This window comes from Phaenicophaeus curvirostris, chromosome 10, assembly GCF_032191515.1.
Source record: "Phaenicophaeus curvirostris isolate KB17595 chromosome 10, BPBGC_Pcur_1.0, whole genome shotgun sequence".
NCBI lineage: Eukaryota > Metazoa > Chordata > Aves > Cuculiformes > Cuculidae > Phaenicophaeus > Phaenicophaeus curvirostris.
In genome coordinates this window covers 4,265,477-4,292,916 of record NC_091401.1, presented here as the reverse complement: position 1 = coordinate 4,292,916, position 27,440 = coordinate 4,265,477, and the positions used below count along the sequence as shown (strand labels likewise).

At 45.7% G+C, this 27,440-nt stretch overlaps 2 protein-coding genes across 2 annotated transcripts in view; one reads left to right on the top strand and one right to left on the bottom strand.

The window, feature by feature from the left end:
* PDE6D (phosphodiesterase 6D) overlaps nucleotides 1-10,168 on the bottom strand; it is a 36,813-nt gene extending 26,645 nt beyond the window's left edge. Inside the window, exon 1 of the mRNA XM_069864544.1 lies at nucleotides 10,023-10,168. Within this exon, the coding sequence (XP_069720645.1) occupies nucleotides 10,023-10,072 (50 nt within the window). The 5' untranslated portion in view covers nucleotides 10,073-10,168. The remainder of the gene's footprint in view (nucleotides 1-10,022) is intronic.
* Nucleotides 10,169-17,231: 7,063 nt separating this feature from the next.
* On the top strand, nucleotides 17,232-27,399 carry COPS7B (COP9 signalosome subunit 7B). The gene is made up of 7 exons (XM_069864892.1): nucleotides 17,232-17,369; nucleotides 19,383-19,558; nucleotides 20,747-20,822; nucleotides 22,358-22,446; nucleotides 23,019-23,221; nucleotides 24,489-24,594; nucleotides 26,025-27,399. Exons 2-7 carry the CDS (start codon nucleotides 19,397-19,399, stop codon nucleotides 26,181-26,183), a joined length of 795 nt encoding a protein of 264 aa, XP_069720993.1. The 5' UTR covers nucleotides 17,232-17,369; nucleotides 19,383-19,396; the 3' UTR covers nucleotides 26,184-27,399.
* Nucleotides 27,400-27,440: the final 41 nt, after the last annotated feature.

The window sequence follows — 27,440 nt, the reverse complement described above, 5'->3', positions numbered from 1 at the left end:
ATAGAGTATATTACTTCTGATGTGAAAAAAACCCAGCATGTATAAATAATAAAATCAGCTGTAGTTCACAAGTGTATTATTTCAACTTAGTTAATAATCATAATAAATAATAACAATTTATTTATTTAAAAGTTAGATTTACACACAGCTGATACAAATACGTTTTTAAAATATAATTTTGTTTCTTCATAAGCATTTATGTCATGGTGAGTGTCTATGCTGTGAAGTCAGAAAGCTCAAAAAATGCCACACTCTTTTTTTCCAGACCCTTTACAGGTGTGCCTACATTAAAATATAGCCTTTATTCATTTGAATTTGCACCTTTTCAAACATGCCTCTGCCCCATTCATTGCATTTACTGATAAAACTACTGTTTTATCAGAGAACTGCATCATGAACCATGAAACATTTCCACCTGGCCTCTAGCAGAGCATTATTTGAATGCGGAAGAGAGGCTTGATAAGTGGAATGTGGCTAGAGATCTTGGAGTAGTAGAGGCTGGCTCTGCAGCTACCTGGTTAATGCCTCACCTCCACTTTGTATAGACAGGGAAAAGGAGGTTATGGTGTGACTGCCAGTGGGAAGAAGGGAGCTCTGATTTTCTCTGAGAACAGGCTGGGGTCTTGAAAAGGGAATCTTACAGCTTTCCTTGGCGAATCTTTGCTTTGGTTTGTAAGTAGTACTTCAGTTCAGGCTACTTTAAAATACATCTACAGGTTTGTAGGGGCTTTTTGTTTAAAACTCTGAAGACCTTATTCTAATGGCAGAATGGGAGATGCTGGGAGAACCAGGGAACCATTTTTTTCTGTTTTTATGAAGCTAAATGTTTCTCAGCATTGAGGTCAGTGTTACAATGCAGTTCCTTTTGAAGGGATTGCAAGGGGAAGTATATAGAATCAGAATCATAGAATAACCAGGTTGGAAGAGACCCACCGGATCATCGAGTCCAACCATTCCTATCAATATAAAAACAATATATAAAATATATATAAATTTATATATAAAACAACTCCTTCCTGGAGCTGCTTAAATACTGCATTTTTATGGCAACAGTGCAGCTGTAATGATTCCTTGTGGATTAATGGGGGTGCCATAAGTGAACAGCTCAAACTGGATTGAGAAACTTATTGGCTTCTCCCCCTCTTTCTGGCAAGCATATTTTAAAAATAACATGCATTTGCTCTCTACAGCTGTGTGTGATTTTCAGCCAATGGCTTCTTACGTGTGGCTCATTGTGGGAGTCGCAGGAGAATCAAGTCTCCAATGCACCTGCTACATGGTCCTAGACCCTGTCTGGGACTGGGCCTGGTGGCTGGGCAGCACACTAATGCTGAAGATGTCTTGAATTGAACAAGGTGCAAGAGAAGAAAACCCCCTCACCAAAGCAAACTCAAATGCATTTCTCTTGAGTAAAAGAATTTACGTGGCAAGAGACTCAGCACTGTGAAGTTAACATGCTCAACTAACAGTGCTAAGCTAGGAATTTGGAGTTGGTGCTGCGAAGAACCTCCTCAGATGAGTGGATGCTGACTGCTGGAGAAGACAGCATGAGGTTGCACTGACAATAAGCTTATCTGATATGAGACTGAGGCTCATCAAACAGCAGCAGCGGCTGGAGGAGACTGCTGTTCACAGCCCTCCCTGCTGCTGCTTGCTTCCTCCCTCAAATCCAACAGCTGAGCTGTCTGTAAAACTGCTAACCTGATCACTTGACGAGCACAGGTCTCTGCTCCTTAACCTGTTGCTTAAGCTGTTTAAGCCAGCATGCCTCATTCTGACTGAAATAGGAGGTTGTAGTGCTCATCTGAGCAGCTCAGCTAGTAAATCTGAAAATGAGGTAACAAGCAGCTGGGGATGGTGATCTGTGCTCTGCACAGCTGCCGGCGCAGAACTGCACACCAAGAAGAATGCAAGGGCAGATATTTTTCAGATGTCCTCTCTCCTCAGAAGCAGCAAACTCATACCACTTCCTGGACTGAGTGTTTTTAAATGTCACTTAAAGGCTAATAAAGTTCAAGTGCGATAACAATCAGAAGGACTTCTTTCCTCCTTATCTCAGCTTCTGGGAAAGTAGGTAGCTTCACTAGAGAAGCAATGAAGTCTTCAGATGTACTGTGAGTGACAGGCAAGTATTCTAATGCACTAAAGAGTCTACCCTGAAAGCAAACTGGAAGTCAAATCTCTAAAGTCTCTCCAGAAGATCCCGTTGAATTAAAGGTCAATAGGTATTTCTTGGTGTCTCATTTCCAGATGGAGTGGTCTATTCCACCATGTGGTGGTACACAAATGGGGACAATGGTTCTGCCCTCTCTTCAAACCTCTCTTCAAGATGAGCTTGGAGTGTTGCAGAACGCTGTTTAAGCACAGAGGTGGCAACAGTCCATGCCAAGAGACGAACAGAAAATGAGTTCCTCCTCAGTGAGGGTCTCTATAAACATCTTCCTATACACAGAATGAATTTTTTTTTAAAGCAATGCAAATAGCTAGGTTTTTCCCTCTCTCCTAAAGCAAAATATCCTTTGGCTTTCAAACCAAAGTGACTTGATGTTAACTCCCTGCTTGCCCAGCAGGCTTTCCCTGATTAGAAGTTCCTGACACTCTTAACAAAGCATCATACAGATTTCTTTGCTCTGAGCATGTGCAACCCTCCCTTTGGAAAAGTTTAAATCATCTGAAGTGAGGATGAAAGAGGCAGGCAGGCAATCTGCTTAGGTGGGGTGATACATTCATTGGTGATTACAGTGCAAGATCTTTCCCCATTTTCTTGACACAATAATTAGGAAAAGATGGATATAGTCAGCTGTCCCAAGGAACAACTGAGCTTCTGACTTGCTAGAGTAGATTAAGCTAATGTACATAGTGTAGCATATGGACTGACCCATCTGGTTACTCCGCAACAGAATTACTAAGAAGTAGAATGCCCTGGCTCCCATTCTCCTTAAAGGAAACATTGTTCCTAGTTAGTTAAGCAATCCTTTCAATACAGGAATGGATAAATTTAATAACACAATGCTTTTATGCATTGTTTTCCCAAAGGCTGACCAAAACCAAAATACTATTTTTCTTGCGCTTGCTTTTTACCTAAGCCTGCCACTCTTCCAGAAGAATGTTGCCTGATATTCCAGTCATGAACACAATCAACTCAAAGGTTCACTCACGGCTGAATTAATCTAATAATGTTTCCCTTACAGTCTCCTCTACACCTAACATTTCTGTCACAGTCAGAGCTCTGTTCAGAAGAATCTGACAATGGAATCTCAAGTTCATAATCACAACTGCAATTCCTGGCTGTCAACCAGGATTTAGCAACATGCAGCTGAGATGTGGTTCTCATGGTTGTTCACGAGAATCTCAGTTACTGTCAGGTGTCTCCTAGACAGAGCCTCCCAGCAGCCCTACTGTGTCTGCCTGGACACAATATCAAACGGCTTTGGAAACTTCATGGGAATGCCCAATAAGTATATGGGGGTGTTCCCTCAAAGCCTGCCATCTATTCTTCAGCGCTGCTGTGCGATTGATGTTTTACAGATGCTAAACCTCTTGTTTCTGTGGGTGCTCCTGACACAGCCTCAGGATTAAAAAGGCAACCCCCCAGGAGTGGTTTTCAGTACTTAGTGCTCAGTAGTGTAGTTTCCTGCATATTGAGTGTAAATACATGAGCTGCTCCTTAAGATGTGCAAGCAACAGATGTGGAAAAGTCACCTTAAATATGCTTACAGAACTAACTTTTGATAAAATTTTCTATATTAATATACAGAAAAAGACAAATTTCAGTATTGCCAGGTGGATCTTAACAGATCATGATGCTTTCTGCATGTTACTGCTGTCTGGGAACCTAGCACACCTCATAGTTCTATACAAACTTTGGCCATCTAAGTGTAAACAAACCATTGGTTTATCTTTTCAAACTTGAAGCTGCCTTAATTTCCCAGCTTAGAGATAGGGAAATAGAAGAGGCTTACACGACACAAATTGCAGAAGTCAAAGGCAGAAGTCAGAGTACACTGGCCTGCTATTTTACGAATTTCATGTAAAATTTTCACTCCACATTCTTTCCAGATGAGTTTAAATTCAGAGATAAACATGTGTAAGGGCAAGTTGAATCAGCTGCCATGTGAAGACTGCCTTAATGAACAGAAAACCATTTTCTGAGGGACACAGGAGGTGCATCAGATGTCTGTATAAAATATCCTACTCTGAACAGTATGTTTAATTTGAGGATTCTCAGATGCCTCTCCTGCTTGTCTACATCTGTGTAAGCTTGGGGTTTTTTTACACATTGGCTGTGAAGATGCCATGGGGGTGGAGTGAGGAAGAAGCTCTATCAATTCTCACTTAATGGATTAAATGACTCTTCTGCTGTGTGGAAATTCTGTAACTGGCTGCAGCATAAGGCACCAATGACTTCCAAGGATTTTGATGTCTGCCAAGGATTCACACAATAACTGAGAATATTTTCTTGCACATCCTTTACATCATTTGAAGACAATTTTGCCGATGACAACTGCATTAGCTCAGGTATCTTATTAGGTCAGCACTATAATTACAGTGAAATGCTGGATGGGTAAGTTTTGAAGAGATGAAAAGACAAATCTTAGAAATAAAATTCTAATAAGTACTACTGCTCACTAAAAAGAAAACCTCAAGCTCCAATGTCAGTGTACACTTTCAGATCAGTGTTAGTTAAGATGTATTCTCCGTAGCACCTGGCAACTCATTTGTTTCCTGCGACAGTGGAGCTCTCCGTGCCCCTTCTGCTGGCAAGGGCACAAAGCGTCTCTGCCAACACTGAGCAGACTGCGTTAAATCTGAATTGCAGAAAACTGATGGAAGCTCATTCAGACAGTCTTTCTATGGAATGAACGGTAAACTTAAAGCAAATCACTGTTTAAACATTATTAAATATTTAAACTGTTTTCGATGAAAGTGAAAAACGTGGGGGAGGGCATGAAGCTTTTGGTGTTCATTGAGGAGCCAGGCAGGTAAACCCAAACCTGTTAAAATTGCTTCTGCATTATTTGCAGATACACCTCATGACTTATGCATAAGAAACTCAAGGAGTCTGTGTTTAGCATGCCAGAGCTACACATCACCACATGCTGCAGAACTTCTGTCAATACTGGAAACAAAACACCTTGACTACACGGACGGTACAACCTGGCTAAAGCTTCTACGTGAAACTCTGGCATTTTTGAAACAAAGATCTCATTATGCTGACAAGGTGGGAACTTGTTCTTCAGTCAGACTAACTGGGAATGTGGAAAACTCCTGCTTGTAAAGCACTCTAACATTTGTAGACAGGAAAGTGGTAATGAAAGTTCAAGACCAACACAAGACCAGTTTTTCAGATCAAACAAATTATGAACCCTGTTAGATGGAAAAAAATCCAGGTTTTAGAAATCAGCACAAACTCATGTTTTCCCAGATGTTTTAAAACTGCATTGGTGCAAACCACATGCAAGTTCTGCTTTGGCTCTCTGTAGAGTATATTTCCCAGCTCCAGGGCAGCCCTGTTCCCCTTTTAGCTGGCCAGCATCTCCTTTTAACCCATGAATTTGGTGAATCATCTTTATTCAATCGGAAGAAGTTTAAACAAACCGAGATCTGAGGAAGCACACAGAGGAAACCTCAAAACAAAGGGGAATTTTAAAGCCAATTGAAGATGCTACCTTGTTAGTTTTGTAAATATTACAATAGATCAGCATTATAAGTGAATACGCAGCTAAAGATCTACTAGCCTAACAAATAAATTGGTAACTCAGTTTGATGAAGCTTCTGTTTGGATTTCTTAACTTCCAAATACTGCATCAGACTAGTTCAAAACTTCAGTGACTATTTTAGGCATTGGTAGGAAGGCTGTCATTGACTACAGTTTCTGTGTACAGCACAAACCAGGCAGAAGTTGGAATTAGAAGTCTCTGTGCAGAACAAGACAAAGTTTACAGAAACTCTTAATGGTTTCTGGTACATTTTTACTACAGCTTTATCTACCTCTCTAACTCTCAGCTAGAATGATTATTCCTAGACAGAAAAAAAAATGGTTGTTGCACAGGGAACTCTTGAGGATTCCAAAAAGGACAGCCTTTGACATATACAGTCTTACCTACAAATGCTGGGAGTGCCTGCGCTGCATACCAGTATCTGTTTATACTGACCGCAACTACTAGTTTCACAACTCCATAATTATTCTGATCTGCAGCTAATATTGTCTCTTCTTGCTTATGTACCCTATACTATTTTCTTTAAAAAGACAGTACAGTAAGATACACTGCATACCCTTAACTGGAAGTTCATGGAGAAACTTATCCTAAACTGAAAAATGGCAATTTATCAGTTTATCAGTATGGCAATTAACACTATGGAGATCCAACTCTGATGAGACTGTACAGAAGCAAATAAAATAGGTGACAGCCTGTTTGACCAGTAAGATTTAAAATAGAAAACGGATACGCTTACTCATATGAGGAGAGGCTCGACTTTGCATCCTAACTGCACTACAAGACCCATCTGACTTGTTTGGGTTTTCTCTTCCTGAAACATTACAGGAAGAAGCGCATGAAGAGACTGAACTGTGGTCCCTCAAGAGCTGGATGTGAATTTGTTGTTGCAAACCAGGACCGGGTATTTCTAGCCTACAGCATGAGTGCTATGTAAGGAAGCAAAGCATGTTTGCTTTCCAAATGTTGGCCAATCAAATTAAATAAGACGACTGTCTACATTGTCCTCATACTAGTGAACATAGTGTATGAAAAAAAAAATACAATTCTGTGCTATGTGCTAGTTTGTATTGGGACAAAAATAAATTGTCAGCCCACAAATTATCAAGGGGGCTAGGAGAAGAGCCACTAAAAGAAAAAATAACCTTAATTTTGACTGTAAAGCAGATACATTATCTGTGTTAACTATTTTATGAAAAAGGTTGCTAAATACATACATTTAATAGTACATGCTAACTTTGAAGATAAAATGACAGAATGAAACCTGAAGAATGTGTTGGAAGGGTAAGTGAGGGACAAGTAAATTCTGATCTGTACCTTGACAGAGTATCTGTCCCATCCTCTGCAGAAATAAAAGTATAATCACAGTTCATGCATTTGCAACTACAGGACCTGGTATGCATAAATACTTGCAGAAAAAAAACTTGGCTAACGTTCTGGAGGGATGAACCTTCAGTTATCAACTGAACTGATACTCCTTATAGTCAAACTATGAGTCTCCCTTTTCATAGTACTTAACTATCTGTAGGTATTAAGTGTAACAACCACTGTTCAGGCACATGCCTTCAAAACAGGGAGCTGATGAATGAACTTATGAGCTCTGTTAACAAATGTTGCCTCTGAAGAAGTGACAGGCTGTAGGAGCTTTTACTGGCTGCTGTCAATCCACACTTACTGGCCTGTCAGTGTTCAAACTAGTGCCGTAAAAATTCTTAGGACAACATTAAAAGTATAATGAATATCCTCATTTGCCTGCAAGAATCAAACACTTCTTTGGTCTTAATCTCTCTGTGGCAGCAAAATGCATGAGAAGGAGGAGTAAACGTTTCTGGCTTGAATATCAGGACACTACCCACAACATGTTTCTGCACTAGTGTCATACAGGAAGGAAAGCACATCTCTGCATTAAAGGGTAGATATGGTCTGTAATTTGATTTCCACAGCAGCATGTCCCAATCAGTTGGAAAGCTTGTAATTAACCTTTTCTAGGGAACCACAAGTAAATATCATTTGTTTAAGGAAACTTTGATTACTCAATGTGAACTGGATTTCCAGCTAGACTGCCTGGTCTTGTGCTAAAGCAAGCATTTTGGAAGCCTGCTTCTTCAATGATGCTCCCTACCCTATTGACTGACATTTCCTCACAAGGAATCTAACAGACTCTAGGTACAATACTCTGCTAGTTTCTCTTGCTAAAAGCATGTTCAGTTTGAAGTGCCAAGTTTGTAGGGTGTGCTTAAGTTGGTGGAGTTGAACTCCGTCCCCGCTGGGAGGGGAGGAAAAAGTTTTGAAGTACTTAAACTATAAACTTAACAGCTCTTCAGAACGTTTCTCCTTTTCTATTAATTAAATTACATTGGCGCATACAGTAGTAGATAAAGTACGGCTTCAAAATGTGATGCTCTCTTGAATATGCATTTTCTGTTAAAGAAGGAAGCAGAAGTCTGAGCTGATGGCTGCCTTACAGAGAGCACAATCACATCAGGGCATGAGTAGTTTCCTGTGTGGATGGCGCAGTGTCTGAAGGCTTCCTCTCATAAATGAGGAATGTCTGTTCAGCCACTCTCCCGGTTTAGTAAAGGCACACATAGATAGGGTTTTCCCTCAAGTATTTTAACTTCCTAAAAGTTCCAAAAGTTTCAAAGTTGGAGGAATTTCAATGTTTCTCAGACTTTATGCTACCTGGCCGCTATGTCAGACGACGACCTGCGCTGTCAGAGTATCCTGGTGTGCTTTTGGAGAAGCACGGTCAAGGTTTTTGTCTAAAACTCTTCTGTCAGAAGTAAAATAGACTCAGTACTCTCAAAGAACAAGGAAAGGAAGACTAAACTTGGGGTACTTTGACATGGAACCACAGAGTATTTCTACTAAAGTTGCTTGCCTGTGCTATGGATGCCTGAGATTAATAAAGTTTACCTTAGGTTTGTTTAACACCTTTCCTCTCAAAGGGTAAAAAGCATTTTCTAGTTAAGCCAACAAACAATGTAACAGGTTATTCCTCCAAAGCTGACAAAGGCCTTCATGTAAATTCTGCCATCCAGCAAAGAAAATACACAAAAGCATGCAAAAAGCACACTGAAGTTTGTTCCCTAGGCTTAACTTTCCAAGCATTCCTCACTTCTACCAACAGCTTAGACTGGTCTTGTCAGAAGCTTATTCTTTTTCTAATTGCGGGCACAAAAGGCTCTTAAATCATGTTTTGACAGCTGAAATAGTACATCTTCATAAATATAGAGAACTGTCAATACTGCTATGCAGAAGCAAAGGAACTAGATACCAGATGCAGTATTTAAAGCTGCAGGAGGGGACAGTGAGGCAAAAGTTAAGAAAAGCATCTGCTTATAGTTTGACAGCAGCTATCTGTCTAAATCCAACCTAGAAAATTAGATCCTGCTACAGCTGGCACAGAGATTATGAACATCTCGCTGGACAAAAAAAAACTGTTTAGAAATAAGAGTATTAGATCAAGACAGTATTCTGTCACTTTTGTTCTTTTCATCAAAATAAAGAAAAAACACACAAACTCACAATTTTCTGGTGTCTAATGGTCAAGCTAGCAAGCTTGCACCCCTCTTTCAAGCTTAGAAATCAGCTACAGTAAAACACAGCAGCTTTATCTTACATGTGGCATATTGCTCCCTCCCTCAGCTTGCACACAGGCCTTTAGGCTGAGCCTTTCTCTCCTTCACCGAAATTCTGGGTTGGAAGGGCGCACGCAGGATCTCACTTCTCTTCCAAGCTCCTTTCATCAGCATTAAATTCACACTCGGGTGACACAGGCGTGACACGCGAGCGCTTTTTAAAGCTACGACGTGAAAAGTTTTAAAACGAGCTGCGTGGAAAGCCATCCCCACCCTGAGTTTGCCAACACAGCAACGAGGCATCCCCTGTCCCACCAACCCATGAGCACCACAACGGTGCCAGTACCTCACGATAAGGGAAGGAACGAGATATTTTGCTGCTTCTGGACCCGAAGAGAGGGCATTTCCTTCCAAGCAGCGAGAGAGGAGGGATGGGATCCTGCTGGCACGGAGGGTGCTGCCTCTCCAGCCCTCTGCGAGCTGTCCCGGCGTGGGGAGCGCCCCTCACGCCCCATCCAAACCCTGTTATCCCCGCCTAGACCCGCGGAGAAGCGGGGGAACGAGGCCCCGCAGCGCCCCGGGGTCTCCACCGATCCCCCCCCCCCCGCCATTGTGAGCAGCGTTTCCATGGCAACCGCCCTTCCCGCCCTCGCCACACGGGGGCGTCGCTCCCCTCACCCCCACCCCCCCACCCCGCCCCATCCCGGGCCTCTGAGGAGGATACAGCTTGAAGCCCCGCAGGATCTCCTTGGCCCGCTCATCCGTGGCCGACATGGTCCTGCCGCGCCGCGGGCGGGGCCGGGCCGGGCCGGGCTGGCTGCGCGGGGCTGGGCGGGACGGCGGCGCTGACAGCGGCGCCTCAGGACCCCCCCCCCCTCCCCTCCCCAACACCACACAAAACCCCGGCCCCTCGCACCCGCCACTGCCCCGCGCCGCCAATCCCAGCGGCCGCTCGGCGCCCCGCCCACGGCCGCGCCGCGAGGGCCAATCGCCTGCCGGCCCCGCCCCTAAACCCCGCCCCCTGGCGCGCGACGGACGGCGCCGCTGGCCAATGAGGCGGCGCGCCCCGCCGGCCGCGTTCAAGGGCGGCTGCGCGGCGGTCGTTAAGGGCGCTCGGCCCGGCGGGGCTGACGTCGCGGGCGGACGGGAGGCGCCCCGGGACAAACCTCCGCGGCCGCTGCGCCCTGCGCCGAGGTGCTGGGAGGGCGAGGGGGTGCGGGCGCGGAGCTGCTGCTCTCGTGGAGCCAGGGAACTCATCCCTGCGAATCACAGAAACACTAGGTTGGAGAAGACCCACTGGATCGAGTCCAACCATTCCCATCAATCACTAACCCATGTCCCTCAGCGCCTCAACCACCCGTCCCTTAAACCCCTCCAGGGAAGGTGACTCAACCCCCTCCCTGGGCAGCCTCTGCCAATGCCCAATGACCCTTTCTGTGACCATTTTTTCCTGATGTCCAGCCTGACCCTCCCCTGGCAGAGCTTGAGGCCATTCCCTCTCGTCGTGTCCCCTGTCACTTGGGAGAAGAGCCCAGCTCCCTCCTCTCCACAACCTCCTTTCAGGTAGTTGGAGAGAGCAATGAGGTCTCCCCTCAGCCTCCTCTTCTCCAGGCTAAACACCCCCAGCTCTCTCAGCCGCTCCTCATAAGGCCTGTTCTCCAGCCCCTTCCCCAGCTTCGTTGCTCTTCTCTGGACTCGCTCCAGAGCCTCAACATCCTTCTTGTGGTGAGGGGCCCAGAACTGAACACAGGATTCGAGGAGCGGTCTCACCAGTGCTGAGTACAGAGGGAGAAGAACCTCCCTGGCCCTGCTGGTCACACCGTTTCTGATCCAAGCCAAGATGCCATTGGCCTTCTTGGCCACCTGGGCCCCTGCTGGCTCATATTCAGTCGGCTGTCAACCAACACCCCCAAGTCTTTCTCCTCCCGGCTGCTTTCTAGCCACTCTTCTCCTAGTCTGGAGCTGCTCAGGGTTGTTGTGCCCCGAGTGCAGGACCCGGCATTTGGCCTTGTTAAACCTCATCCCATTGGTCTCAGCCCAGCGGTCCAGCCTGTTCAGATCCCTTTGGAGCCTCCCTACCCTCCAGCAGATCCACCCTTCCACCCAGCTTAGTGTCATCTGCAAACTCCTCAGCACCTCCAGCACCATCTCAGCACCTCCAGCAACAGGATGAAACTGCTGGACGTGATCACATTTTTCTCTTAAAAAAAAAAAAAAATCATCCCCAAAGCTGAGCTTGGCTGAGTTTGGGCAGCACTGGGGACCCCGGGTGCTTGATTCAGACCCAGAGCGACTCCTGCTAATGGGATCTGCTGGGGTCAGCACTCAAAATAAGAAATTTTCCCTGGGAGAATAGCAGCTGCCTTCATAGAGCAGAAATTTGGCCTCTATGTTGATACCAAAAGTGCTGGAAAATAAGACTCTTTCTGGAGTTTTAGAAAGCAAACATCCTTTATCCAGCCTGGGCAACACGAGGCAGAGATCTCCATCAATAATCCGCAATGAGACAAAAGCTGGTTACGGAATGTGCTTACCACTTACAAGCATATGTATAAATTTTCCAGAAATCTTATGCATACTCTATTACTCTCTGAGGACTAATTTTAATGTCATTATGAACTTCACAACAGTCAAAACTCTTGCCAGTTTGGAGCTGGCTCCAGCTCTCTGTCTGACCTTGCGTTTGCGATAGAGAAAGGCTACAGAGATGATTATGGAAGAAGACATGTCTGTTCAGCACAGATCATACTGAACATACAATGTTATCATCTCCAAAGGATGCACAGTGTCTGGAAAAACACTGAAAAAAACCCATGCTATCAGAGGGATGTTATAACTTACAAAAAATACAGTTACTGAGATGAAACTTTAGCGTAAAAAAAAAAAAATTCCACTTTTTGTAATAATAACTACTTCTTGTATCAGTGTAACAAAGCAGATGGCAGGGGAAAATCTCTGGTTTGCTAGTGCGTCCCAGAAGCCAGGCTATTCTTCTCGACAAATTAACTCCTCCGTTAACCGTCTGAGTGCAGTGAATATGAAGCCTTCATAAGTCATGAGAGAAATAAAGGCAGTGGTTGTAATCCAGGCTCCGAACAGGACCAGCGAACAATCACAGCGCCATCAATATATTTGTGGTTAAGTTTTCTTCCAAATCAGCCACTATACAAATGAGGAGAGTGTGAACATTAATAAAGGTCACATTTAATGCATAAGGACAAGGCCACTGCCAGTATAACCAATAAGAGATCTTAATAATAAAAATAGGTGGCATTTATTTTCCTGATGTGCGTGATCCGTGCTAAGTTCCACACCATCAGCTTAAAAGTGTGTGAACAGATCATTCAGAATCCAGGCAGAGTGCCAGGGATACGCTATGCTAACATATATCTATCGTTTATTATTAAGAGCCCTTCCTGGGTTGTAGGTAGGCTGTGTAATTGTGTGCTGCTAAGGAAAAGGGACTAAAAACCACTGGGGAGAAAAGACTGATGGGGAGAAAAGGTGAGCAAGAAAAAAAGCAGACGTGAAGGAGGCAGAAACAGATGGTTTGGTGAGGGTAAGAGCTTCTCAAGTGGAAGTATAACATGCAGGTTTACACGAGGCATAAGCAGCTCAGTCCTGCCCCTGTTCAGGCTCCTCAGAGATGAAAGAGCCAGAGACCAAATGGGGCTCGCAGTGTGGAACTCTTGCAGCGTTGAAGGGCTTCTCTAGCATAGGTGTAAGAGTGTTTCTGGAATTTAGAGTTGGGGCGTTTGGGTTTTCTGCCCAAATATCCTGAGTTCCCAAATTCACTGTGCAGGGAAGCACAGGCGTCTCTTTTTTGAACGTTGGAAAATCACAGAAGAGCTCATGTCTCAAGCATGAAATTCTTGTGACGGCTTTGGGCAGGAGCAGTGGTGGAACATGTGACACCATAACTCAGAGAGTGACGGAAACACTGGGATCTCTTTCCTCTTAAAATATTTTGACTGCATTAGCACAGACTATACCCTTGAGCACATTGTCCTTCCTTCTTCTGGCAAGAAAGTGGCTGCAAGTCTCAATATCCCTTGGTGCCACTTTGTACTGAACACTTCACTTTTGCTCTCACATCTCTGGCAGGTGTGACAGTTCCTGAGCTGCCATTGTGGGTGAGAAGACACCTCCAGCTTGCTTTCTGCTTCCCCAGAGCTCATTGCCATGCCATTCTCTCAAGGTGCAGATAAATGAGCGTGTGTTTCTGCAGATCAGAGTAATTGGGAGACAGTTTCATAACCTGGGACCTCATCCCACTCCACATTTGATGGAAAAGGTTGTACTACTGCCTTTCTTCAACTGCCCAGACACACACATCGCTCCTGAGCTGGCCAAGGTGTGAGATGAGGGTCCAGCAAGCAGCTTAGTCTCTGGATCCTGTGAAAAGCAGGGAGCTTGACAGCTTCTCCAGTAGAGTGTGGGACCTCCCATCACCCTGTGCTCTGGAGGTGTGTGCTGGCAGCTAGGGGTCAGAAGCCTGAAAAAAGAGAGGATAAATGGATGAAGCATTGCTGAAAGCATGTGCAGATGAGGAATGAAACTGCAGCCAGGAGCATGTTAGCATTGACGCAGTCTAGTTTACTCCTAGAGCTACTGGCCATTGGGTCATGTGCAGATACCTCTCCTCCTGCTCTAACATAACCATGATGCCAACGGTTGACTTTTTTTTGCTTTAAGCTGTTGGGAAGTAAAATGATTACAGACACTTGAGGAAATAGATCCTAATCCTGGTGTCTAAATCTAGCCTAGTGTATGATTTCTGAGTCTAACATGTACTATGTGGGTTATTGATAAAGTCCTGTGTTGTCCTAATGTACCTCTTTTCACAGGAGTTTTTTATTTAAACCACCTCATTTTTGAAAGATGAGGGAAAAGATGAGAAGCACAGAAGTACCTGCTTTCACTGTCGGCCCTCTCCTTTGTGGAGCCAGGTGGTGATTTTCCTGCCAATGACACATCAGAACTGGGACTTCAGGAGAGGAAGAACCAGCTCCAGAATCATGTCCCAGGGCACTGGAAGGTGCACACCTACACGGGACGATGGTGGTGCTGCTGGCCTGGCATGCAGGAGGCAGACGCCAGCAAGATGGGCAGTGGGAGGCACAAGCCGTGGAAGAGCCTGAAGAACCAGACACCAAACTCAGTGTGATGGAAGCTGCAGGACAGAGGGTGTCACTGTGCTGTTAATCACACCCTTCCCAGTATCTGTCCCTTATGGGTGACTTTGCAGCCTCATGGCTTTGCTTCTGACTGAGAGAAACCACATTCTCAGTCTCTCTCTGGGGCTACACAACCCCACTACTTGGGGAGAGTATGCTGGTGTCTTTTCTCAGGCAACGCCGGGAAATAAGATGAATTATCTGCTGCCTAAAATGGACCTGGATTGTAGAATCACAAGGGGAAGAGATGGGTGAGTCAAGAGATAATGCCAACATTAAAAGATAAAAAGGATTAACATCTCTGCACACAGAAGGCTGCGTGGGTGGAGCGAGAGGTTGCAATAGCAGTTTAAAAGGGGATGAGACAGCTGGACACATTCATGTTTTTCTCTTAAAAAAAAAGAAATCCATCCCAAAAGCTGAGCCTAGCTCCACTATCCACACTATCCTCCAAAGTCACGTCAGCCAGCCAGGCTGGCTCTCTACAGCTGGGAGGTGTCAGGACAGCCTGACTAACAAACCCTCCTGGCTGACCTACATGGGGCTAAGGCAGCTGATTTTCACCTGCAGGCTCCAGCAAGAGGCTGCAAAAATGATCCATGTGAAATAGCTCACAATTGTCTATTTCTATTTCAGCATGGGATTTCAGCTTTAAAGACTCTTGAGAGAAAAGAGGCCACGCACTACTTGCTCAAGGCAACCATTCCAGCGTTTCTGCAGGGTGGCATGAACTGTGGTGGAGGGCCTGTTTGGGATGTGATTAAAGAGGCAATTGTCCCTCCCTTTGCAGATGAGATCTAAGTGTGGCTTAAGTAAATTACTGAATGGCTTGTTTTAGTCCTGGCTGAGTTCCCTTGCTGCACAGGGCTTGGTGTTTTACATCCAATTTGCTGTGAAGCCCAGAGTGTTAAAACAGCATCCCAACACCCGCATCCCTGTGCTTGTCTGACACCCTTTCTCTGGAAGATGGGAACCCTGGGATCTGCTGCGGATGGCTCTAAGGTGCAGGCTAAGCCCCATCAGTTTTTCTAGTTCCCTGAAAGCTCCCTTCTCCTGATGATGCCAGTCCATGGCTTGATCTTCAGGGACCTGCTGACTGAAAGCCAGAAGCACTTTGCTCTTGGCTAAAGGATTTTTAACAGAAGCACACTGTTCACAGCGTGGCACAGATCTCAGGAAAGGCAATGACGTCCAAAGCTTTCTTGTTCCCACCCTGCTTTTTCACCCACTTGAGAGTGTTTTGGCACTTGATCTGTGTCCTCAAGAGGATCTCAGCTCCACCAGCTTTGCCCTTTGTTTTGTCACTTGTATTGGCTGTGTGTCCGTGGAGTTTAAAATCACTTGTAGTGCCTTATGATCTTTCACCCCAGCTCTTGGCATGTTTTCTTTCACGCTCAGGAGGACTGGCCAGAGGCTGGGAGCCTCCATTGTTCTGCCAGCCTCCAGCATACTGACCCGCAGGACCGTTCAGTCCTTGATTGCTGGCCCCACTTCAGCTTCTCGGGGGGTTCCTGATTCTTGCCACAAAACAGAAGATTTGCTCCCCTCTGAAGGCTGCAGCATGTGCATGGATTGGAAAGAGGAATGGGCCCTATATGTGTGGAAAAGCCCCGCACTGCTGTGCCATCAGAACAAAGATGCTCTGAACTGTGTCCTGGCGATGGTGGCCCTTCGTAGGGGTCATTTTGGAGCGCAAAGCGCTGCCACAGCACCCCAAATCCCCTCCATTTGCTTGTAATAAAACATCTCAGGATGTGCTGATGTGGCTGCACAGGGGCTGCTGTGCTATAGCTCTGTAGCCAGCCTGCCCTCCCCTGCTTAGGGGGCACAGCCAGCCTTGTTCCCTGCTCTGGGGGCACAGCCAGCCTCGTCCCCTTCTCTGGAGGACACAGACAGCCTCATTCTGCTGGGCTGAAACCAATGGCATGAGGTTTAACGAAGCCAAATGCCAGGTCCTGCACTTGGGGCACAACAACCCTGTGCAGCTACAGACTAGGAGAAGAGTGGCTGGAAGCTGCCTGGAGGAGAGGGACCTGGGGGTGTTGGTTGACAGCGACTGAACATGAGCCAGCAGGGGCCCAGGTGGCCAAGAAGGCCAATGGCATCTTGGCTTGGATCAGAAATGGTGTGGCCAGCAGGTCCAGGGAGGTTATTCTCCCTCTGTACTCGGCACTGGTGAGACCGCTCCTCGAATCCTGTGTTCAGTTCTGGGCCCCTCACCACAAGAAGGATGTTGAGGCTCTGGAGCGAGTCCAGAGAAGAGCAAAAAAGCTGGTGAAGGGGCTGGAGAACAGGCCTTATGAGGAGCAGCTGAGAGAGCTGGGGGTGTTTAGCCTGGAGAAGAGGAGGCTGAGGGGAGACCTCATTGCTCTCTCCAACTCCCTGAAAGGAGGTTGTGGAGAGGAGGGAGCTGGGCTCTTCTCCCAAGTGACAGGGGACAGGACGAGAGGGAATGGCCTCAAGCTCCACCAGGGGAGGTTCAGGCTGCACATCAGGAAAAAATATTTCATGGAAAGGGTCATTGGTCCCTGGCAGAGGCTGCCCAGGGAGGGGGTTGAGTCCCCTTCCCTGGAGGGGTTTAAGGGGCGGGTGGACGAGGTGCTGAGGGACATGATTTATCGTTTGATGGGAATGGTTGGACTCGATGATCCTGGGGGTCCTTTCCAACCTGGTGACTCTGCGGTTCTATGACTCCCCGCTCTGGGGACACAGCCCCTCCCTCCCCGCCCCGCGGCCGCAGCCCCCCCCGCTCGGGGCCGGAACGTTCCTTTCGCTCCGCGCGTTCCGGGGGAAGCGGCGCGCGCGGACCCCGGCGCCGCCATCATGGCGGGCTGAGCGCGGCGGCAGCGCAGGAGCCGCGGGCGGGAGGCCGGGCGGGAGGCCGCGAGCGAGAGGTAACGCCGGGCGGGGAGAGCGCCGACCCCCCTTCCCCTCGATGTCCCCGTACCCCGCTCCCCTTCCGGCTGCCCCGAGCGGGGGCCGGGGCGGGACGCGGGGTCTCGGGCCCCGGCCGGTCCCGCCGTGGCGCTGCCCGCCCCGAGCCCCGCGGCCGCCTCGGCGTGGGGATAAGCCCGGTTCACGCCCGTGGGGGGGAGGTCGTAGCCTTCGGGCAGGCTCCGTTAACGGGTTCGGCTCGTGTTTCAGCCCCTCGGCGGGGCGGGGGGAGAAGGGTGGCCCCGGTGACACCGGGCTGCAGCAGCAACGCCGCCGTGAGAGCGTCAGCTTAGGAAGAATCGGCTTTCCTTTCTTAGTGAGGCGGGAACAAAGCCCATCGGTCTTCTGTAACCTCACACACCAGGGTGCGTTTGGGTTGCCTGTGGCTTGGGAGCCGTGAGATCTAGATTTCCTTCCCAGCTCAGTCGCTTCATGCCCTCTCCTGAGTAAATTCGCTCTCCTCTGTGCCTGTTTCTATATACGTGCAGTTTCTGTATCAGTCTTCTCTAGCTTCACACACCAGGGTGTGTTTTGGGAAAGGACACTGGCTTGCAAGCGGTAAGATCTGGATTTCATTCCCAACTCAGTCACTTTGTGCATTCTCCTGAGTAAATTCACTCTCCCCCGTTTCTCTTTCCATTCCTGTGAGCAGGGATATTGGACCTGATGCATCCTAAGGTATATTGGGAGCTACGCTGAGAGCTCTTGTGTTGCAAAGATTTCTCAGGGGAAACTGAGGTGCTGTTCAGGCAGGCTGCACGTGTGCTTGTGAGGGAAGGGATCCCAACAAGAGTTTATGCAGAAACTGAGAAATCTTTGTGTGGAGAGTGCAAAAGATTGCCTGCTCAGGTTGAAACCACATGTACCTGCAGGTGTAATGGAATGGGGTAAAGTATATTTTAGGAGGGTGACTAATACAGGAAGCTGTGTGGCCTTCACAACTCTTAATTTGGTTAGGCATGGTACAACAGTGTAAACGCCTGTGTGCTTATACCACCCCCGTGAGGGCAGATGTGGTCCCAGTGATGACATAGGATGAGGCAGGTGTCTGGTTTTCTTCACCAGAGTAAAGGTTATGTGCTATACTTGAGAGTTCTCCAGTACAAACATAACACAACCCCCCCCTTATCTGCTGAGTCCTTTGTTTGGTGTTTGAATAATATGCTTTGGAAGTTTTTTCTTAGTTGTTTGTAAACAAATAACTTATTTTGTTGAACTTGTTAATAAACAGTGTTTTACATTTCAAAAGCAACATGTTGGTGCTTGGAGACAACGTGCACACCAGAAATGTCAGGCAGCAGCTGAAGACAAAGACCTCTCTTTACAGAGGCTTAAATAGAGCCTTTGTCGAAAGGGTACTTTTATCACTTCAGCTTTCCAGAATACCCAAAACACTTTGACTGTACAATGCAGACTGGTAAGCTGTTTACAGGCCACAGTTCTTTTTGCCTGTTAGTCTAAGAAAGCAGAAATTACACGTGCGTCGTGTACAGTCAGTGTCAGAGGAAAAGGTACGGTGTGGGGGCCTGTGAGGTGGATCAGTTCTTCACAGAGAATTAAATTAGTTGATATTTTGAAGCTGTGTAATGAGGAAGGAGGAAGTCTTAACTGGCCTCTGATAGACGTAAGAATAAACATCTTTGTAGTTGGCATTAATTGGCAGCATCAATAGCAGGAGAGGTCTGAAAACAGCGTGGAATCCAAACTTCTTTCCTACTAGCTGGAGTAGATCCTGTTAGGGAACTGACCAGACAGGCTACAGAAATTTTGCTCAGGTATTGTGTGAATTGCTTTTACTCCTCAGGTAAATCAGCATTTGAACCTGCTAGGTTCCTGTTTGCCCTCTGAATGCTGAAGAAAAACCTAACTGTGCTGATACCAGTTATTATGCTGAGTGTAACTTCTGATCCACTGGCAGACAGAACTCAGCAGAGGAGAAAGTGTGTGTTAATATTATGTTCTTTTATTGACAGATTGAAACCCTAGAATGGCAGGAGAACAGAAACCGTCCTGCAATCTCCTAGAGCAGTTTATTTTACTAGCCAAAGGGACAAGTGGCTCAGCTCTGACTGCTCTTATAAATCAAGTGCTGGAGGCTCCTGGGGTTTATGTCTTTGGAGAGCTGTTGGAGTTAACAAATGTACAAGAGGTAAGAGATGAGTTTTATCCTAATTCCTCTTCAGCACTCCCAGGATGAGGGATCCCCAGAAGTTTCCATAGACAACCTGTGTGTGAAATTTCTGTACTGGGAAGAGGGCCTGATGTGACTTCTCTTGTTTATGAGATGTTTGTGTATGAGAAAGTGGTGTTGCTTTTGCCTGTATATTAGGTGTTAAAAATGCCTTCAGGAGGCTTTGCTACCTAAATACAGCAAAAACCTGGCAGCAGCACAGTAACAGTTTTTAGAAGGCAGCCAGTACCAAAAAAATCCCCTTCTACTCCTTCATTGTCCTGGAAAGGATAACCTCAGCGCTCTCCAAAAGTCTTTGTGAACAGACGTCTGGTGTATTAGGCCTGTGTGATAACCAAATCCAAACCATTTCAAACCAAACTACAAAGTAAGTTCCAGAGTTTTCACTGTGAATGGCTGGTCAGGACCTTGCTGTACTGTGGGGTCTAGGTAAAGTATCTCTGCGGCTGGGGTAACGTGGCATAAAGCAAGCCTGACTTTCCAAATAGCCTATTAGCTGTGCCAAAAAAAGGCTTCTATGGTTATTCAGTATCGCATTGCAGGTATGAAGGTTTTTTTTCCTGGATCTGTGTGAAGCAAGTGATATTAAAAAAAACAACTCAGTAAAAATCACTGCATGGTGCTGCAGTCATTCTAGTGAAGTGTTCATGTACGAGAGGAGAGTTAGTGCTTTCAAATACAGTCAACCTAAAATGTTCGGGCTTGGATTGCTTTGAAGTTTTGTGGCTCTGCAGGGAAGCTGTCTTAGCTTTCCTAGGGATAGCAAGGATGCTTAACCAACCAACACCATTGCCTGCTTGTTTGTGACGTGATGAGAAGAGCTGGCCGTGTAGGATGTCAGCTGAAATCAAGTTCCCTTTTTCTTTTACCTCCTAAGGTGCCACACAAAGTAGTTGACAATGCAAACTGTAGTTACATTCTGGTGTGTCAAAGTGGCTGAATCATCCTGACCCTGAAACAGCTGAAATTTGCTGCTGCTCATGAGGTCTTAAGGAGCGTCCAGCTCTAAGATTGGGACATAATTGCTTTTCTGGGTACTGCTTGTCCTATGTAGACTTAAAATATTCTCTGGAGAAGTTGCCTACCGGTATCCTGTTGACTGTTAACCGTTGTGCATGAAATTTCTTTTGTTTTCTTCCCATCCAGCTTGCTGAAGGGTCTAATGCTGCTTATTTCCAGTTGCTGAACCTGTTTGCATACGGAACGTACCCAGACTATGTAGGTAAGAGACTGCCACCTGGTTGCAGGTTATGAGACTGGGTTGCCCTTCAGAATTGTTAGAGGTAGTTCTTTGCTCTCTGCGGTACCTGGTGTAGCTTGGCTTCATAAAAGTGTCCAAGAACAGAATTTTCTTGGGAGGAGAGTTGCTCATAGGGTGGGGTCTCTGGGCCACATGTGCTTTGTAATTGCTAAAATGTGGAGGAAGGGCTAGAGACTACAGTGTTTTACTGGTTTGGGTTGTACTGCAGCGCTGGATTGAATTGGTCTGTAATGCAGTATTCATTGACGTTCACAGGCTGCTCTACCTCTACAGAGTGCAATTTCAGACAACTGTTTTGAAATTCAGATTACACTGGAAGCTTTGGAAAACTTAGACAAAATTGTTCTGCATTATTTATAAAAACTTATATGGTTTATGGGATAACCTTTTATGCTGTGATGGCATCGCTGAAACGAAATGAAGCATTTCTTAGCTAGAATACAAATCGAAATAGTGACTTTTATACAGCTTCAGAAGAACTATGTGTGAATCATCTTACCATCTTACTATCTGTCAGGATGTGCTTTTGTCTCTGGTGCTTATGTGCTTCCATTCTGCTACAATTTACTGCTTCATTTGTGGTTAGCAGCCTAATCCAGACCATTACAGAGTGTGACAAAGAATTCTGTCATAGTGCTGGCTATCTCTGTGGTGGATGAGCTATCTCATTCCTGTAAGGAGAAGTGGCATCCACAAGTGCAAGGACTGGAAATTCCAGAGGCTGTGAAGCAACACAAACCTCATGAATTTTGTGACTGATAAGAAGATGTTGTTTGCTGTGCAGGGGTCTTGTGTCCCAGCATGTGACAGTGCAGTTCGTTCTTCCTTTTCTAGTGAAGAAAGAGAGAGGAAGGAGGGAAAGTAGTCAAAGTGTTGAGCATTGAATGAGATGGGATGGATGGGAGAACTTGAGTGCCCCTAAAACACTGATTTCCATTAAAGCAGATATTTTAAAGGGTTTCTTTGCTTTGGAAAGCTGCCAGTTTCCTTTGTTTTTAAATATTCATGAAGCACATGGCTATAATACAATGATAGTGAGGCTATCTAGATGAATAACTTTTCCTGATACTTTACACCTTCAACCCTAGATTCTCTCTGGAGAAATAAAACTATCTCTATTTACAACCAGATCAGCAAAGGGGATGATTTTATTCTGTCAGCTGATTAATGAAATTACAATGACCTGGTGGTAGAAATGAAGCATTGACCAACTGTTTTAGCAGAACACCACTTGTGTAATGTGAATTAAGTTCTAATTTGAAAGCGAGAATTAATAAAGAAGCAGAATTGCCAATTTGTTTTTTAACTTTTCCTGCTCTCCCTGGGTGTGCTAATCTGCTCTCAGCAGGAGCTCGCTCTGCTCACCAGCACCCACAATAGCTGGAGGGGTTCGGCCTTTCAGGGTTTAGTGTAGTGTTGCCAGCCTGCAGCTCTGCAGCCTGGATTATATAATTCTTGAAGGAATATCCTGAATCTTGTCTTTTTAACTTTAACAGCAAACAAGGATAACCTGCCTGAATTAACAGCGACTCAGAAAAACAAGCTGAAACACCTGACGATTGTAAGCCTGGCTTCCAGAATGAAGGTAACGTCCACTGTGTGTGATGGCATTTGTCTTTTTGATTCTGTTTTTGAAAATGGGAGAATTCCATAGCGTTGAAGTTGTATGAGTAATCATAAAAAATACTATGACTAGGAGGGTACCTGTAATGTACAATGTTCTTTCTTTGCATTTGGGATATTAACTTACTGGGCTCCCTTGGAGGAGACATGAGGATGTCTGAACTGTCATGCAAATCCATCAGTAAGGTCTGCGAAACTTTGTACGGCTTCTTTCTTTGCTGAAGATGGTGAATCATTCTTGAAAACACTGACTTGTTCTAGAGAAAACTGAGAAACACTCTTAATTCCTTCTACGATCCCATTACTTTTTTTTTCCTCCAGAACATGCTATGCCAAAGCTTCAGGAGGTACCAAAGTTGTGTCAGAATATCATGTAGCCCAGTAACAGGTGTTTGTTCTGCCATGATCAGTCACTGCTGTACTTGCAGGTTGAAGTGTAGGATACAATAAACATTGGAGTCCTAACCTTCTGAGACTTAGCTGTTCATTTTGGCTCTAGGACTGTTAACTTATTCTTGGACTTGCTGTTTTTAGTGCATTCCCTATTCTGTGTTGCTGAAGGACCTGGATATGAGGAATCTGAGGGAGTTGGAAGATCTGATCATTGAGGCTGTTTATACAGATATTATCCAGGGGAAATTGGATCAACGAAACCAGGTGCTAGAGGTGGACTTTTGTATCGGCAGAGACATTCAGAAGAAGGACATCAATAACATTGTCAAAACACTCCAGGAATGGTGAGGCAGTCTCTCCACCTTCCTTGTTCCTTGTACGTAGCTTGTCCTGTTTTTTTTCTTATTCCGCAAAGTTTCAAGTGCTGGCTCAGTTTCACCATGTTCCATTGATAAGGAGTCTTGTGCTGTAAGGAGGCACTTGAAGGAGTACATTGGGCAGGTTTTCCTAGATGCCATGTAGGATTCATTTTGTTTTGTATATCAAGCCAAACTATACTAGCTCTTGAGATTCTGCTCTCACCGTAGCGTTTACATGGCAGAACCCTGATGCGGAGTCAAGGTTCTTTTCAGACAGACGTGCCAACCTCGACTCATGGTCTTATGCTGGAAGCTACTCCCCTCTCTGCTGTTACATTATATAACAAAGCCAGACTGTCTGTTATTTTTCATCCTTTTTCACTGTGATGAGAACTGCAAGGGCAAATTCTAGAGTATCGCAGTTCTTTGCAGACAATGTCTCCAAGTTTGAAATATCAAGTGCCTTTATTTGACTTCTCTTTGTTCCTGCAAATGCAGGCTGCATGCAAACCATACTGGGACTGAGGTACTATCTTTGTACCTTTGCCAGGAAGCTGCTTCTCATCTTTTTGTAGGATTCCCTTCCCACCCAAAGAAATTCCCCTGTAGAGTGTGGGGCCTATGGCAGGTTCTGAGCTGGCTGGAAATTGCATCCTAGTTGCTATGGTAATGTGTGCATGAAAAATATTTAAACTTCTGTGCAAATGTGCTGTCCTGAGATGGGGGCAGGTTTTTTTACTTCTCTAACTCGCTCAATCCTATCTCAGTGGGGGGACTCTGCCGGCCTCCAGGACCTTACGGCAGTGTTTGGAAGGTAACAATGAACCCACTGCCAATTCCCTTTCTGTCCTCTCCAGTGAAGGGTTTTGTGTTGGAGGAGTGCTCTTGTCTTTTGAACACTGAACAGGCAGAGGGTTTCTCCCTCAGTCTGACTTTTTTGTGTAATTTTACTTACTTATGAAAAATGTTTGGCATCCCTGTTTAAGCAGTAATTCTGATGGAAAAGGAAGTTGACAGTGCACTTACTCTTTGATGGGCAGGTAAGAGCAACATGGACTCTCTAAAAAGCGCTGTGAAATACACTGAGTAAACAGCAAAGCTTTTTCTTGGCAGCTTTTTGTAACTCTTAATCTTTAAGCAGGAAGTATAAATTCCATAATCTAAACTTGTAGGCAAGTGTGACTTTTCAGATTGCCTAATTGAGCTGCTACATGGAGAACTTGTAAGCACTGTTTGACATTGTATCTTGCAGGTGCGATGGTTGCGAAGCAGTTCTTTTAGGAATTGAGCAGCAAGTACTTAGAGCCAACCAATACAAAGAGAACCATCACCGAACTCAGCAGCAGGTAGAGATGGAGGTGGGTACAGAATGACTTGTGACCACTCTGTGCTTTTTGATAATTGTTTGTTTACTGAAGAAAATAGGCTGGTAACACCTGGTTAGTGGTCATGGCTTCTCTGAAGTAGACTAGCAGTCATGCAAATCAAACGTGCTGATTTGGGGTAGGAAGAAAATACATCTGCTTGCATGCACTAGTAACACCACCATAATCAAATTTGCCACTCTTGAGTGGGTTGGAACATTTCTGTCTAATTTTTATAAACTTAGGCTAGGTGGCTGCACTGGCAGTAGTTTCCTGAATGGATTTGTTAGGAAAATGTGCTTTTAAAACAGAGCTTGGATGCAATTCTTTTCCTTTTGTACAAGGCAGGCAGGAAGGAGAAAACAGTTCACTTTGTTAATTACACTTCCAGGTTTAAAACAAAAATCCTGAGTCTCATTGCTTTTGCAAAAAGTGCCCTCAGCAGTTTCCTTCGGGGGCTTTCTCTTGGGGTGCAGTTGAACCGCCAGACAGGGCTCCTGGAGCCGCTCTCTCCAACAGCTCCGGGAGGGCTCCTGCCCCTGTTGGATTGGCAGCTGGGCAGTAGATGGCAGCACGGGCACGTGAGTGCAGCTCCTGCTGATGTGTATTTACTTATGAGAACAAATCTTGGCTAATATAGCCGTAAAGGTGAAAATGGTCCTCCCGAGACACTTGCTCTGGGTTTATTTCTTGCAGAGTGCTGCATCCCTGCAGGTTTACGTTTGCCTTCTGAAGCAGCATATGCTTGGCGGCTCGTTTGGCGTCCATAACGCACTTGGTTTGCCAGATGCCTTTGGCCTGGAGTTGGCACACCTGACTCCCAAACTTATTTTTGTCTGTGGGGTTTTTTTAAGGTTTGCTCATTGCCCTGCGGGGGCACAGGGTACAGTGCCTGGTGCTGTATTGGTCCTTTCTAGCCAGGCTAGCAGAAGCGTTACTGCTGCCTGCTACGAAACCAATTTCTGTTCCTGCTTCTAGCAAATACATGTGGCTCAGACAGCCAGCTAAGCCAAGTGGCATTTTCTTTTTTCTCAAGTATTGTTCTAAGTGCAAGCTTGTTTCTTTCATGGTGTCCTTTGTTCTTCCTGCTTCTGGCCAACATAAAGGTAGGAAGGTAGTAGTAGGTCCCTCCCACCAACCAGAAAGGTGGTGCAATATTGTGCCGTTGTCTCCTAGGGGGAAAAAAATAATCATTCCAGTTTTTCTGTACTAGATGAAGACTGGAAATATTAACAACTTTGGCTGTAAGTGAGGATAAAACATTACCTTTAATAAATGCAGGTGCAGAGCATATTTCTGGTGGGAGAGTTTGTTTTATAATCTCTGCTCTATACTCCTGGGATTTTTCAATATGTTTATGAGCAGAGCTTCTGCTGCAAGGGGAGGAAGAAGCAGGTGCTGATTCACTGTCTCTTCTTGGCCAGGTCACAAACATAAAGAAAACATTAAAAGCTACAGCCTCGTCGTCGGCACAGGAGATGGAACAGCAGCTGGTAGAGCGAGAGTGCCCTCCACACACAGAACAAAGGCAGCCCACAAAGAAGATGTCCAAAGTCAAAGGGCTGGTCTCCAGCCGTCACTAGAACATACCATCTAAATGTCATTCAGCTAGGAATGACAACAGGAGGAGCAAAAAAGGGCCTGCGTCTCCTTTTTCAGTGGGTTCTGGGCCAGTCCCTTCTAGGCTGGCAAATAAAAGCCCTGTTTGAATACAGCTCACAGTTAGCAGCACCTGGCTAAGTTACACTGTGCAGCCCCTCTTAATTTCCAGGGTGTCCCTGTTCTGGTCCTGTAAAGAGGGACTTCTTAAGAAAGGGACTAACTGAAAGGGGCAAGTAAAAAAAGTTATCTGTAGACAGTTTTGCTCCCTCCCAGCCAGTCTCATTGCTGCTTAACCTTGAGGAAGCTGCTGTACTAAATCAGATCTTGGGAAAACTTTTGTAGTCTGAATCCCAGGGTTGAAGTGTGGCTACCAAAGCCAGGCTGGGAGTGAGGAAGCCATCAACACAGATCTTTTAATTCCCAAAGGGAGCACAGAAAGATTTCTAGGCCAGGAACTGCTCTACATGGAAGCCTTCAGCCTTTCCACTACCCCTGTCTATTTTAAACTGGGGTGAAATTCACACTACCTCGCTCTGTGAAGATGAGATCCAGTGCTGGGCTGTTTACTTAACTGTCTGTTTACTGCCCTTACTAAGCCCTTTAATCTCTCACAGATTTAAAGCACTGTTTTGCATCTCTGAGGCATCAATACAATAAGGAGGAAGCAGGCTGCTCTTTCAAGCCTTCCTTCTTGCAGGTGGTTAGGGGCACGCTAGAAACTGTTCCTTCTGAATGTGATGTGACCTCTCAGAGCTGCTTGTGAGTTGTTTCCCCCATTGATACCTTCAAAGGGAAGGGTAAAGCATTTGCTCTTCCTTGGATGCTAGTGACAGAGGTCGGCATGGGAGAAGAGCCCGTTTAGCATCGTGACAGGCTGGCGGCCCAGGACCCACTGGCAGGGGTCGCAGCAGCATCCCCTTGCTGAAGCAATGGACTTGACTAGTCTTTATCAATTTTGAACACTTTCAGGTTGTATTTTCCTCCCTTTTTTTGTACATTGTTGTGATTCTAAAGCATTTCAGCCTTTGTTATGTGGGGTTTTTTTTATTTGTTACAGACTAACTTCAGGTGATTTGCACCTAGTGTGGGTGTTGTTTTTTTTTAAGGGGGAGGATGGTGTTAGCATTGAAACAACAATTCACAAAAAGCACATTTTACAAAAAAAAAAAAAAAAGTTAAAATGCTGGTTTACTGTCAGAGTCTGGAGTCTTGGCTTTGAGTCTGCTTTAGGCTTGTAG